This window comes from Trypanosoma brucei, assembly GCF_000002445.2.
Source record: "Trypanosoma brucei brucei TREU927 chromosome 11 chr11_scaffold01 genomic scaffold, whole genome shotgun sequence".
NCBI classification, from domain to species: domain Eukaryota; phylum Euglenozoa; class Kinetoplastea; order Trypanosomatida; family Trypanosomatidae; genus Trypanosoma; species Trypanosoma brucei.
The window spans coordinates 1,436,999-1,451,485 of NT_165288.1; the positions used below are offsets into that span (position 1 = coordinate 1,436,999).

General features: G+C 48.7%; 6 protein-coding genes across 6 annotated transcripts, besides 2 other annotated features; all 6 read left to right on the forward strand.

Moving 5' to 3' along the window:
* Positions 1-112: 112 nt before the first annotated feature.
* Positions 113-1,477, forward strand: Tb11.02.2770 (hypothetical protein, conserved; the record flags this gene model as incomplete). Its single annotated transcript, XM_823493.1, has 1 exon — positions 113-1,477. One exon carries the CDS (start codon positions 113-115, stop codon positions 1,475-1,477), a length of 1,365 nt encoding a protein of 454 aa, XP_828586.1.
* Positions 1,478-1,902: 425 nt separating this feature from the next.
* Tb11.02.2780 (hypothetical protein, conserved) lies at positions 1,903-3,855 on the forward strand (the record flags this gene model as incomplete). Its single annotated transcript, XM_823494.1, has 1 exon — positions 1,903-3,855. One exon carries the CDS (start codon positions 1,903-1,905, stop codon positions 3,853-3,855), a length of 1,953 nt encoding a protein of 650 aa, XP_828587.1.
* Positions 3,856-4,985: 1,130 nt separating this feature from the next.
* Positions 4,986-5,018: a sequence feature (T-rich).
* Positions 5,019-5,049: 31 nt separating this feature from the next.
* On the forward strand, positions 5,050-6,885 carry Tb11.02.2790 (hypothetical protein, conserved; the record flags this gene model as incomplete). Its single annotated transcript, XM_823495.1, has 1 exon — positions 5,050-6,885. One exon carries the CDS (start codon positions 5,050-5,052, stop codon positions 6,883-6,885), a length of 1,836 nt encoding a protein of 611 aa, XP_828588.1.
* A 590-nt stretch (positions 6,886-7,475) lies between these two features.
* Positions 7,476-8,405, forward strand: Tb11.02.2800 (ubiquitin carboxyl-terminal hydrolase, putative; the record flags this gene model as incomplete). The annotated part of the gene is made up of 1 exon (XM_823496.1): positions 7,476-8,405. The coding sequence occupies one exon, from the start codon at positions 7,476-7,478 to the stop codon at positions 8,403-8,405; it is 930 nt and encodes a 309-aa protein (XP_828589.1).
* Positions 8,406-8,772: 367 nt separating this feature from the next.
* On the forward strand, positions 8,773-10,359 carry Tb11.02.2810 (hypothetical protein, conserved; the record flags this gene model as incomplete). Its single annotated transcript, XM_823497.1, has 1 exon — positions 8,773-10,359. One exon carries the CDS (start codon positions 8,773-8,775, stop codon positions 10,357-10,359), a length of 1,587 nt encoding a protein of 528 aa, XP_828590.1.
* A 337-nt stretch (positions 10,360-10,696) lies between these two features.
* Positions 10,697-10,727: a microsatellite.
* A 659-nt stretch (positions 10,728-11,386) lies between these two features.
* Positions 11,387-14,167, forward strand: Tb11.02.2820 (hypothetical protein, conserved; the record flags this gene model as incomplete). Its single annotated transcript, XM_823498.1, has 1 exon — positions 11,387-14,167. One exon carries the CDS (start codon positions 11,387-11,389, stop codon positions 14,165-14,167), a length of 2,781 nt encoding a protein of 926 aa, XP_828591.1.
* Between the last annotated feature and the right edge of the window lie 320 nt (positions 14,168-14,487).

Sequence of the window (14,487 nt, forward strand, 5' to 3'; positions counted from 1 at the left end):
GGAAATAATATCGTAGTTAGCAACTTACCATTTTGTCCTCGTTTCTCACCTTTTCTCCTCCGCATAGCGTGCAGTACTAGTTTTATCATACCGCGTCTTTGTGCGGTTGCAGATGGCACTGAATGTCGTGAGCATGGTGATTAAGATCAACCGCGTGCTGCTCATCGGCTGCGTTGCCTACCTTTTGTCCCGCGTTGTTGACGGATTGATCAGGGGCGACGATCTCCTTGGAAGGGAGAACCATCAACGTTTTAGCGTGCTACCTAACGGTAATGCAATTCACCTAAACTTTGTGATCCGAAAAAACCGCAACTGTACCGACCACCACTCATCACACAGTGATGAGGGAATCAAAGATAGCATCAGTGGTATCAGTACTGCTGCCGACGCAATACCAAAAAAACGGTCGAGCACGGCCCCACATCATGTGAAGCAGCCAAGTTCGACTGGGGTAATGGCCGTCTTCACATTTGGGCGACCGCACCTCCCCAACGGTGCCATAACCGACACGTTTAAGAAGCGGTTAGTGCATGCAGTGCGAATGGCGCTTCTTACCGGTGCTCCTTGGATTATTGTCCCATGTAGTCGAGGAGAACGCACGAACTCCGAGGCATTCTTGCGGAACATGGGCTCTCCAGGAGATCTTCTCTTTAATGATGCCGTCGTAGAGGATCTTCCCCCCGAACTACAGGAACTGGCTAAGCAGCTGCGCGATTCGATGCGTTTCGCCGCTTCGTTAGACGAATGGATTCAAAGTGGCAACCCTATTGAACATTTTGCGCGAGTTGCCAACGTAGAGGGAACTGGTGTATCGATTGCCTCCCCGCGCCTCTTACGACACGGACAATCTCAATGGATTATTCCGGAGTTTGTGTGGGTTGATCGCAATGAGTCGTGGGTGGTGAATACAAAGGAAGATATCAAACATGGTTTACTTGTCTTGCTGAGGCGTGTCCTTCAAATTGATTTCTATGGCGAAAATAGTGAGTCACAATCCAAGCAGGATGCAGACGCAGCTTGGTTGGAACGGGGCATATTTGATATCATTGTGGTGGGAAGTATGCATAACGAGGGATTTCTTTACTCAGCTACCTCAAGGGAATTGAGCTTTCTCTCGCGGGCACATCGTCAAAGTACCGTACTCCAAAGACAGGGACGAGAAAACTTGCTTGTGTCGTGGCTTTCGAAGAATATTAACGTTCGAATTACTTCTGCGGAGGACTCCGTCCCAGAAATTACAGTTCCAGAGCCATGGATCGTTGACGCTCAGCCCGAACCACGCGCCTTGAGGAAGGCCTGGTGGTTGTTTAGGATGCTTGCTCCATTATCTCACACTATCCACCTGAATTATTGCCGCTGGAGTGCGTGCATACGCTGTTCACTGACATCTGTCAGGATTATCAACTTCGTCTTTGAGTTTTTTGCCGCAATTGAGGCTATTTTGACAGAAAAGGTGAACATGCTCGGTTACTTTTGAAGGACCGCAACGGCGGCGGTAAATCGGTTAAAATAGGGGAGGGAAAAGTGGTCTCAAGGCTTTCCACTAGCTGCATTCCAGGAGGGGTGGGGTGCATACATGTCTGTGTACCTGTGATAATTGTGTTGGTTTTCCGTTAGTGAACACGCGTCGCGCAGCTGAGGACCATCTGGCGTAGTGCTGAAGTTGTTAAGCCGCTTTGGCTTTGGTGCTTATGTTTTCTGGACCGGTGTTTGTATGTGTGTGCCTGCAGTGCCGCCAGATGCCCGTAGCTCACAATATACCATACTTCGTATGCACCGGCACGACGTAGTGCTTCCATTTAGATGTGCTCAGTAACCGCTTATTCCCTTTGCTGCGCTACTTGCATACCTCTCCTCTCTGCGATGGGTTCTTAGTGGTATTGAGAATACAAAGGTTGAAGTATGCAGTTAGCTGAGGAACTAAAACAAAAAGGAAACGCGTGTTTTGCGAGTGGTGACGTGGATGGAGCAGTGGCCGCTTATCAGCACGCAATCAATTGCCTGACAAACGACGCAATACCCGACGATAGAAGCGGTGAGCAGTTGGACACCACTTCTGAGGTTGGGAGGATGTTGGCTGTTCTGTATTCAAACTTGAGTAATGCCTACCTTTCGCAACACGATTATACCGGAAGCTGGGAGACTGCTGAAGAGGCGACGCGTTACGACCCTATTTTTGTGAAAGCATGGGTACGTTACATTCATGCACGGCGCCTGGACGGTTATCCCTTTGAGGCCTTTGTCGCCCTGCTACGGCACCTGCGGCCCTTGTTGCGGAGGGAGGCAGCCACATCTGGTGGTAAAACAAGTGAGGATGTGGAGGCCAGTCTTAGCCTACCGTTGTACGAAGTCTTGGGTCTCTCCGGTGTGTTGCCACATATTGAACTTCATGATTTTGAAAATGGCATAGGAATTGTTGCTCTTCAACCAATAAAACCTAATGAGGTGATTTTGGTGGAGAAACGATTCGAAACGTCGTTCGCGGAGGTTCAGCTAAATTTTCGGAAAAATTTGACAACAACTAGGATTGTGTCAAGTTTTGCTCAAAAGGTTTTTGCACATCAACAGCGGTGCTCAGAGGAGTGGAAGCGCTTCAAGAAAGAATTCAAAGGCTGCTGGCCGCGCTCCCCCGAGGATGTGCCTGACGACGTGCGGCGGGAGATTAGCGGTACACTACGGCCAGAGCTGCCACCGATGGAAGACAGGGACTTTGAGGAATTGTTCCTCGCATCCACCATGTGCCGCTACAACTGCTTCCACACTGGTTTTTTCCGTGCTTGTGCGCTGGCCAACCACAGTTGCATGGCGAACGCGGCAATGAAGTTGAACTCAAGAGGTGACTCGGTGACGCTTATTGCTGTCCGCCCCATCGCTGCCGGCGAGTTCATCAATGTGAAGTACCTTAGCGATGCACAGTTTCTTATGGGAGTGGGAAAACGCAGGGAGTACCTTCGTTCGTGGCTCTTTTGGTGTGACTGTAGTCGATGCCTTAGCGACAGAAACGGCTCATCTGTCAGTGAGCATGTGCAGTGCGGCCACTGTTACCGGTACACTTGCGTGCCACTGCGCGGAGATGGGGCGGAGAGTAAAGAAGTTGACCCACTTCTCTCCCAAGTTGTGCCATGTTCTCATTGTGGCTTGGACTGCTCATGGTCACCCGAATCATGTGACGGTGTGGAGAGGATAATAGATTCGTTGAAGGAAGCGACATCTTGTCCATCGTATTATGAACTTCAGAAGTGGTTTCTGGTTAATGTTCGAAAAGTGAAGGAGCTTCGCGTGCACCCGGAGCACTGGCTGTACCGCATGCTGCTCTACTACTTTTGTTTTGTTGTTACTCCTTACATAGATGATGCGTTCGTGGGTTACCAAAGGGTTGGGTGGGGGGCGCCTAATGTTGGCATGTTGTTGCTCAACTTCGGGTTCTGCTCTGAATATAGTCTGCCCAGTGAAGGCGATTGTGGGACTGTGAGGTGCAATGATCCTAACACCGGTAATGTAACCAACAATGGCTCTCATGACACCGATTCTATCATGGATGGAAAGGTACTTGGCGATACGCTATACATTCTTTGCTTACTGTGGCGGTTGATTGAACCGTTTTACCCACCATATGAAGGATGGGCGGTGCATCGCGCAATATGTTACATGGTGCTCTTTGCACACACCCATCCAAAAGGAGAAATGGTCTTACCTGGGTCCCTGACACTGCAGCTACTTAGCAAACATGGAAAATACATTGGAAGAAATGAATTATCTACGTGGGTTGCTGCGTATAGTCGTCACAAGCTACCAGACAGCCAAAAGGGGATACTAAGCGTTAGGCAAATTAAAAAGGCAGTCGAGAAGGTGTAAGGTACTTTCTCCATGAGAGCTAAAAAAAAAATCGCATATGTAAAAGTTTTTCCTTCTTGCTCTTTTGTACACATATACTTCTGTATGATATTAAGTGGACCCTAGTTTTCTGTTTTGTTTTATTTGTGAGAGATTCTCAACCAGATATTTCAGTTTATCGCTACGTTACTGGTGTCGAGTAGTAGTTGTGGTGAAGCCGAAAAGTAAAATAACCCGAACTCTCCACCGTTATCAAGTAATAATAGTGGTAATAATTACAATTCTCTCACTCTGATTTTTTTAAACTTTATCCCCCGCTTGATGTACTGTGGTTCCTTTCCCACTTATCATTTTCTTCCTCCATTTTCCGTTTCTTATGTTTTTTTCTTTTTGATTACTTGTGTTGTTCTTAATTTTGTTGGTACCAAACTACACATCATGTTGTGCGGTCGCGAAAATATATGAGTTTGCGTATCTGTATGTGCTGTTGCCTCGGCCTGGGGATGGACCATCCTCCTTTCTTTCAGCCCCCCTCTGCAGCGAGCTTTGGTCCTGCACACATGAATTAAAGAGAGCGAAATGAATGGGGAACAAAAAAAATAATAATAAAAGGTACATGGTGGCGTCTATGTGTTAGGCCACTGCGCTATCATTGATTGCACGGAGGATGGTGAATTTTTTTTTTTGGTGCGGAGTTGTGTTGTTGAGTTGTCACACTCTGCGATCACTTCCGTGTGTTATGAAGTTTGCCCGCTTTTTCGCCTGCTCTGCTACCTGGGCATTCTTCAGTTGGACTCGTTCGCGTTGTGGCTGCGTGCTCTGATGTGGCTGCGTGTAATAGTCGTAATATGCTCGTGTAGTGATTCTGACTAATCACGTTTCTTATACTGATACATTTTTTCTTTTCTTTTCAACATTGAGCCATACTCCGTGTATGGCGGTTACCTTTTATACAATAACTGGATACATTCATTTCACTTTTCTCTCTTATTTGCTGACGCCTTTTTCGACGCCCCGGGCGAAGCTATGCGGTCACCATGGTATTGTTATGTGCCAGCGTTACGTTATTAGAGGAAACCCATGCATAGGTTATAAGTTTTGCTTGTAATCATCACCTCCTTCTCTGCTCCCTACTGCCATCGTCTCTCCAATTTTTTCTTTTTTCTTCTTCTTATTTTTTTTTTGAAGGCGCTGGAAGTTGGTGCGGGAAATCTGATGGTGGAACTTACAGTGTACGAAGGTCATGATGTTTTTCTCCAGAACGCCGTGCGGTTGCACATTCCTTGCAAGGTTGATACGATTGAAGGACTTCTGTCACTAGTTGGTAGGGCAGTAGCATCCTCCCCTGGAGGCCCTTCAGCGGCAAGGAGGTATCGTTTTGTTTACTCGTTAGATGGCTCGCCTTTGAGGAGCGTCGATGAATGCCTTGAGGTGGGAACGGTGATCGTAAGCTGCACGCCTGGGTTTCAAAAACGCAAACATCATGTCGAGTCACCGTCCAACCCGGTACTTGACTTGCTCAACAGGAAAGGGTATGAAACATATAGTGCTGCGGAGAGCCGAGGCTTGTCCGCCACTCCTCCATCCCACGACGGTTTCGTGCCGATTTCTTTCCAACAACATTCAGTTTCTCGCGCATCCCCAAAATATGTTTTCTGCGATAGTAATCCTGGGCCTATTCCCAATTTTTCGTCAATTGGGGGAGCTTCCGTGGAATGGGGTGGAGTGTCCTGCCGTGTTGGGGATGAGAGGATTGTTCTTCCACCAACACCCAGTTTTGACGTACCGTTTCCCGACATGAATTTAGACATATCGCACGCTGAACGCGTCGCTGCTGTGAAAACGCTGATAACACTGAAACTGTGCGGGCGTTCCTTCTTGAATGACGAACTTCTTTTCGAAAAAGAGCTTGAGGAGGTATTTCGACCTATTGTTGCAGAACAGGCCTCGTGTCCATCGTGGAGGGATCAGACTTTAGATCGACCTCCCCCTCATGTAGTGGTGGATGGCCCCCCAAAAAGTGGTGTTTCGACTTCCCTGGCGTATTACAGTTCCATGCTGGTCTCGTCGGCGGCGAGTCGGTATGCCACATTTCTGATATTGCCGCTGAACTTTGAGCTTCTATTTGACGGATCGTTGGGCATTTCATCTTACAGTGCAAATCGTCATTTGAGGGGGAGTAAAAGTGCAAATTATAATGATGCAAGAACTCAGTCACTACTTTTGGACGTTCCGTTCTTCTATATGACAGTAGTTCGTGCTCTCATAGACTCTGTTGTTGCTCAACGCCCTAGTGTGCGTAACTGTTCCACGGCACTTGTGGAAATGTGGGAACAACTTATCAAAACAACCGCAGGCAGCGGGGTTCGTTTGAACACATGCGAGGTCGCGCACGCCGTTGGGCACTCTGCGCTTTATAGATGGGAGACATTTGCCGCCCCTGCTTCCCAGATACTGAGGGCTGCCAAATTGAACCCACGCGACATGAAACTACGTGATGCCGTGTTGGAATTAGTGCTAGTGGAGCTCGTAGCGCAGGTCGCTTCAGCACTTCACTTTTCCGGTGTTGTGTATGTGGTTGACGGACTGCGGCCGCTTGCACGTTCGTTGTGCGACCGATTGAGGCGACCGGGTGGAGATGCAGCTGTTTTCCTGGACCGAGTTGCACAACGGTCATGGGTTCATCTTGCCGTTGGTGTTGATTCCCTTTCGACCCAGGTGTTAGAATCCGCTCTGCTTACTCGGGTGCGCCGCGTCAAACTTCTCCGTATGCTTTCCGTGGAATATGTAACGAAGATGTACGGGTTCCCCAAGGCTATACACTGTGGCAGCAATAAGTATCCACTTGAGATGTTTCTTGGAACACCTGGTTACCTGCGAATGGTGCACGACCTTCTGCGCTCGTGTGAAGGTCGTAAGGCTCACAAGGGAGATTCGGACGGTTACGCTGTTCGGATTGAAGATTTGGATGTCTCTAACGCCCTGCTGGAATTTGAAGCGGTGCGAAAGTTGGGACAGGATACGCAAAAAGAAATGTGGTCATTGTCGTGATGTGTGACATTCTCTTCTTTTATCCATGTTCGGTTAACTCATTTGAGTATCCAATATCTGCGTTACTTTCCACCACACCTTGCGTACGAGCCGTTGCTACAATACCTACGTATGATACGTTGCCATAGATGTTGTTGATGAAGATTTTTAAAATATATATTCGCTTCCTTTTGGGCTCATATATCGCCTTCTTAGTTGTTTTTTTTTTTAAAAGACATTTCCCTTTGCTTTCTTTACCTCCTTTCTGCCTCAACTGTTCTTACCATCACTTTCGCATTGGACGTGCATGGTCACGATGTTGATGATGGACTCGTGTGTTTTCTGTGCTACCGGGATTGTCTCGAAGCGCCACTAAGATTACTTGTTATATCCATCATTAATTTGCTTCTTTTCTCCCCGAGCGTTTGTATCAAAAGAGTTTCAAAGAGGTCAAAAAGAAAGCACCGGCAGGCTATAAGCGTATCGTTTCGCCGCGAAGTGAAGGGCAATATACACCAGGGTGCAGATAAACCTACCTGTATACTAGCTTTTGCTATCGGTGTGAGCTTTGCATCGTGCGGGAATAATCTCCTCGCTGCTGTTTGTTCCATATGCCCAGTTGGTGTCTTATTGAAAGCGATCCAGCGGTTTTCACGGAGCTTATCCAACGGTTCGGCGCCCAAGGCGTGGCCGTTGAGGAAATCGTACAGCTTGAGCAGGAGTATCTACGCGTCCACACTAATGTCTACGGTCTGATTCTTCTTTTCAAATGGAAAGCAAGGAAGGAAGGTGCTGCGACTGATGGTGTAGTCGTTCCAGATGCCCCTGTATTTTTCGTCCAGCAGACTGTTAACAACGCCTGTGCCACGCTTTCCATCGTGAATATTCTCCTGAACCACAAGGAGAGTATTGAACTTGGGGAGGTGTTAGGCAATTTTCTCTCCTTCACCCAGGACATGAATCCGTATCTTCGAGGCACGCAAGTGGGCGAGTGTGATGCCCTTCGTGAGGCTCACAACTCTTTTGCGCCGGTGGAACTCTTCTCTTTAGACCATAGTGTGCCTGATGCAGGCGATGCATACCACTTTGTTTCGTTTGTGTACAAGAACAGTGCCATATGGGAACTAGATGGGCTTCAGGAGGGACCTATTCTCGCCTCCGATGCTAGTGATGAGAACTACAGGGACAAACTGATGGAAGTTGTGCGGAAACGCATCAGGGATCACAGCGCTGAGGACACGACAGGAGCTGGGCAGGGGATTTCCTTCTCTCTCATGGCTGTGGTTGATGATCCCCTTGTATTGTTGGAGAGGAGAATATACGAAGCGACACTACAGGAGGCCCCCACGCATTATTTGGAGGAGCAGTTGAATCAACTGACGAAACAGCGTGCGCGTGAAAAACTCGAAAACCAGCGCAGGCGTCATAATTACGTTCCTATGATCGTGGAGTTGTTGAAGGCACTCGCTGAGAAGGGGCAGTTGAAGGGGATCTTGGACGATGCGCTCGCAAAAAAAAGTGGTCAAGGGGCTAAGCAGTAGAGCGACATGTGGAGATTCCAAATACATCCAACATAACACGAATTTATGTGCCCGGATGTCATTGGCATAACTTCTTAGCCCTTAGAGAGAAAAAAGAAAGAAGACTGAGGAGGGAGGATAAGTTGTTCTGGAGGACGACAAGCAGCCGGTAAGGGCAAATCGGTGCTATCTTTGCATATATATGCGTGATTGTTTGTGCCACTAGGGATAAATTAAAAATAGTGTATAATACTGTTTATTTACCGATGTTTCCCTGTTTCCATCGTCCCTTTGTGTCACGCTTTCCATCTCCATCGTGTTTGTTTTGCAACCTACTTGGTGAGGTAGTTTCGCAGCCTGAGTCTGTGAGGTATCTTGTGTCGAAGAAATGGATAAGGCATTGTGTACCTCTCTGAGTTGCCAGTCGCGCCCAAAGCGATGCCGTGGGAGTGACAACCCACAATTTGGCACTAGCTTTTCATCAGGAAGCAACGTCCCTGAGATGTCTTTGTTGTCCAGCGCTGTGCAGCAGGCTGTTGAGAAGGTGTTTTCGGAACATGCTAGTGATGTGGGCTCGGAATTGTTGAGCGATGAAATTTTTACTTCATCAGTGTGTAGGGCAATATTACCTTCAGAGGACGGAGCGAAGCCACTGAGTGATCAGGAATTACAGCAGAGGGTTCGTTCGTGTTTGGAGGTTGTCCTTGCGGGAAAGGTGGATGAAGAGAGGCAGTTACTAGTTTCCGAGGCACTTACGCACCAGTTAGCGGAGGTACTGCTCAAAGCACCTCCTTTGATCGCTGCGACTGGGGTGTCACAGGAGGAAAACGTGCAGCCGGATGTCAAACGCGTACGTTCAGTGTTTGCGGGCTCTTCCATGTCCACAGTGAGAGTAGGTGTGGCACCCGTGGGGAAGGTGAATTCCTCAGGGTCCCTGTTGCCGCCACCGGCGCCGCTTTCGAGCGTTTTTTCGGGGAGTGCTGTTTATCCTGTTCGCGTTGTCGCGTTCCACAATTTGCCCTCGAAGTACTGCGAAAAGGAGGCACTAAAGGAACAGCTCGCCGAGATATGCGCTCGAATACCCCATTCATACTATCTGAACGTCCACTGCGTCCAATCTGAACACAAAGCTATTGCCTCATTTGGTACGAAAGAGGCGGCTGCTGCGGTGGCATTTATAGTCAACACATCAGGCATACATGCCCCACAGACGGACGGCAAGGATGCGGGCGCACCGACTGTTTCTGCACAACCGGCGACTGAAGAAGAGCAGGAGGCGGTGTGGGCCCCTCTTGTCGAGCAAGTGAAGGCATTGGAGGAGAGTTGGTCCTCTTGGGACGAAAAGTTTCGGGCAAACCCGCCATATAAACTTTATCAGGAGTGGGTGGAAGCGAAAAACAGAGGTGTTGGCCTGGACGAGGCCCTGCAGCAACTTACCGCTACCAATAAAGTTAGTGAGGGACAGGTGACAGACACTGCTAGTTACGGAGTAGTTGAGAGCGGCACCGCTACCGTGGGTTTAACACAAGAAGGTTTGCAGAAGAAGTTGGTGCTTCTTCAGGGTCGGCTGGAGTGTAAAAAAATTATCGAGCGGACTGAAGAATGCATGAGGGAGTTACTTGGGGACACATTTAGTGGAAGCCTTGAACGCGCTTGTTCTGGACCCACGCACTCCACTAGTAGTGCAACACTATCAAATCCACGTAAGGCTCTCTTCATCTATGACCTGCCGCGACCCTTCGATGACGTTGAGTTGGTGCGATTTCTTCAATATGTTGGCGTAGAACCTGTCCACATTTGGCGAAATTCGGCAGTACCAACAACAGTTTGTGTCGAACTACCGTCCATCGGTCGGGTATTTACAGTCCTTCGGCAACTGGATGGCACTAACATGAAATTCGCAGGCGCAACCTTCTCCCGTAAATACGCCTCCACCCCTCAAAACGCGTCTTCCTGTCCATTAACAGTGACATAACTACCCGATTCATAACTGTCGCCTTTTTGTCCAAGCACAAAAGTTCTGCTGTTACTCATCTCGTTTAAGAGGTTGCTACTGCCGTAATCTCTTGACTACCTGCTTTCTTTTCCTCTCCTAACGCGGCAGAAGCAGTGTTGGTGTAGAAGGTTGCAGAGAGGTGCATGCGAGGTGGAACGAAAGTTAAGATGCTGTTGCGTCTGTTGGTATTACCCTTGGTGTTGGTGGACTACGTTATTTCTCACGTCTTACTTACCCACAGGGCCAAATGTCGGAGGCGGCGATGTGACAAATAGGTTTTCTGGGGTGAGATGGTACTTGAAGAAAGCAAAAGTTGTATATGATATATATATATATATATATATATAGGTGAAAAAGAAAGGGGTATCGGAACAGGAATGATCGGTTTATTCACATCTTTCTGCATTGTGTTGTGCTTGTGCGTAATCATTTTTTTTTTTGAAACTAGCAACTCCAATGGTTGGCTCGAGGCTTTTTGTTCGTGCCATCCTTTGGTATCCCTTACTTTGCTAGAAAATGTTCCGCATATTGCTTCATGTTTCTTTTTAACGTTTTCCCACGACCTTTTCCTTTTCTTGTGTCTTTATTTTCTTCAACAATGTGTTTGTTTGTGTGTCTTGTTTAATAGATGGACCTGTATACAGGTGTATAGAAGCCACCATTAACCACACATTACTTGGTTGTTGCGCAAGAGGAATACAAGACGCAACCTCTTTTGCGGCGGCGACTAGTGCTGTTGCAGGGCTTTCCGCCCTTGGAAGTGACAAAACGATTTGGTGGTTGCGCTTTGGGGACCGGATGTGGAGCACCCGACAAACCTGGAAATTATAAACGTAATGATCGACCAAGTTTCGCTCTTCCACACGATTCCATACTTCGAACAAGGCGGTGGCTTAGCGTTGTTTGTAACCGTCACGTACTGGAACGCGAGGGTTACGTTGACTCAGTGCGTGAGTTGGGTGCATTCATAGTTTGCTCGGCTTATTGTGCCGACGATACAGCTTGTATGAAGGAGTTAAACGCCATTCTTCATGTATTGCACACTGACGCATTGTTGGCACTCATGGAATATATTTTGGTATGCCATCCCCGCGTTCTATTCCATCCCGCTGTTGGTGGTGTGGGAGGGACTAGCGGCAATGAATCGCCCTTTTGCAACGCCATTCTGTCGGCAATTCTCTGCCGATGTGTTGAGCTTTCCTCCAAACACGTCGCGTTCCTGGCCGGGCTCTGCGGTTCCAATGGCATAAGCTCTTATTTGTTGCTTTTAATTCTGTACCATACGCGGCAATCATTGCGACGGACCCAGGCAACACAGGTTCTGCAGTCGCTGTGTTCCCTCGCCCTGCACCGCAAACCCATAGTGGCGGGAGAAGCCACAGCCTCCCATATTTCTGTGCAGTCCACCGTACTAAGTTCGCTGCTGGTGCGCTGCATGGAGTTGGAGGCAGTGCATGAGGGACATGATATGCGACTGTTGCTTTGCCGCGCCTTACTTCTTCACGGAAGCGATATGCAGAAGGAAATTAGAGCTGCGTGCGGTTGGTGGTGTCGAAAGGGAACCACCTCTCGCCGTCGTGCCGAGGTCCGCAACGATAGCTATATCAAAAAAGGGAATGCATCCTTACTTTCACTTCCATTCGAGATAGAGCTAAGTGATGCTTCGTCACCTGCAGCCGCCTTCGCCGCAATGGAGGCGGCTAGTCGGCTGCTCAATTTGCCTGACGTCAACAAAGAATACTTGTTGTTGCTTGCGAGGCGTCGAGTTCTTGTTTCCTCTAGGTCGCCATCGTGTACCGGAAGCGTTGGACCGATATCAGTGAAGCTGGGACCCTCAGTTGCTTCGACTGATACCATCTCGTGTAAAGTACCTCCCGCACTCCACCAAGAGATACCAGCGGCGAAACAGCTTAAGGGTGAGGCCAGACTTTTAGGGTTGGAGGCACTGACACGGCGCTTGTTGGATGTGACACAATTACACTCGGCGGTCAGCTTGGTCGACGCCGTTCTTCAGAACTGCCCGGCCCTAAGCCAATTGCTGGTTCACCGCATTTTTCAGCTTTGTCTCGCGGAGGAGCATTGGGATGTGAGTCCGGCTGGAGTTTCCGCGGCGGAGGAACTGACAGTGGAAGTGCTCACTGCTTTGTATCGTTTATTACCACACGTAGACGTGGCGGATACCCTGGAAGAAGTCATTATGTACTGCGGACCGGCCTGTGTGCGGTGTGAGGAGGCATGTGCACGTAGCAGCACCTCGCTGACACTGTATTATTCGCTAATCAAATGTGTCGCGTTACACATTCCGCCTGATACTCTTCCTAAACTCTTTTGGCGGCTGCACCGTAAGCGAGAGCTTGCGGCATTTCGGGTTTCTTCAATAATGCTGCGTATTTTACTGCAATCAGTGGAGTACAGTGCCCTTGGCTCGTTCACTGCTGAAGAGGTGGGAATTGTACACAGTTTTGTGCAGCAGGAACGTACGAAAGTAGATCCATGTGTTGTAATTGAACATCAACAAGAAGGGAAAGAGTTGAAGAACAGTGACAATAGTACCACGGAGTCGAGCGGCGCTCTTCTAGATGCTATTGATGAATATACAAGGATGAGATTACAATGTGTTGGTAACTTTAAATCGTTGCCCCTCTACTTGCTAGGAAGCCCTAACGATGCTGTGGAAGGGGATTCAACGTCTGCGCAACACGCGTTTTCGGTGGCCCTGATGGACATGTTCGGTTTGAAGGCTGCAAGTTACGTTGGACCAACTGCCGTGCTGCGGTACCGGGAAATGCTGGCGTGGTTGTATGTTGTTTATCACATGTCGATATCTGTTGGTTGCGATGTGGAAGTTCTTACAAAATTGGCCACGACGCAGGGGATGAAGCTGCGCATTAGCGAGAGGTGCAGGGTGCTGGTAGAGTTATCGGAGTCTCTAACGGATAATGTTGTCATGACTGCGTTTAGCAGCCAAGTGTTGCGACAGGAAAGTGTTGCGGAGACCCCAGGGTGGAATATATGTTTCAAGAGTTGGTTGCTTCGTCGGCAGCAAAGCCAAGCAGAGCTTCAGCATGTGCTCGCAGGGGCTGATTTTGACGAGTCAGCGGCCGCATTCATCAGCTATGTTGCACTGTCCCAGAACGATACTGCAGTTATACACCAAATCAAGCAACGTACATCGTGGACGTCTTGTGCTGCTGTTCTCCTCCGCACAGACACCGAACTGAACAGCGAAAAGTACCGAGCTCCATTTTCAGGGGGTGAAGGCGGCGTGACATTTTGTGCCAACTTCAATATTGATAATACTTTCGGCGGCACATATGGTGGAGGTGTTGTTAGGGAACAGGTTGCACTTGTGGGTGAAGTTCTTGCGGTTGCGAGGTGTGCTATAAAGTTTGCTGAGGGGTGGTGGGACAACCCTTATTATGAAAACAGTGAGATGCCTGCAACGGCACAGCTGGCGTGTATTTGGGCTCACACCGACTTGCTTTTTCTGGAGGAAGATTGCGTTCGAAAGTTAGAACATTACGAAGCTCTTCTACGGCTGTGTAAGGGCGAAAGGTACGTAAAGTTCCTGCAGCACTTGCCCGAAGGTACTCACTCCGATATATTTGGTCTCACTCTGGGAATGTGGCAACGAGGGTTGGCGTTGCTTGGACTTGCAGAGCAACTTCCTCAGAGTTTCTCCCTTCCAGCTGAGGTGTATCGTACAAGCATGCGGGCATGCCTGATGAACCGTGTACCGATCCCTAGCTTCATCCGTCAGAAGGCAATGGGCCTAGGTCCAAGCTGATTCAACTACCGTGGTTTCATTTTTCATTTCCAAGACGACGACTGCTGTTCATCAAACCATGCCAATGAGCACCGACCATCGTTCTGCCAGCACGCTTTGGTTTGAGCGAGTGTTTGCAGCGCCCTTTGAGTGGCTCTTGTTTTGTAGTGTAGTTGGATGGAGGATTGCTGTTCTTGTTCCATCCCCCTCCTTAATCGCCGTCCCGCACTTCATGCTGAACGTTTCGGTGTTTAGCCTCTAGCATGTTGTGGAAAAGGGTGAGTTGTACCGGCATAATATATTGTTTGGAGTTGCATCCTTCTGTTTTTGTTTCTAACCCA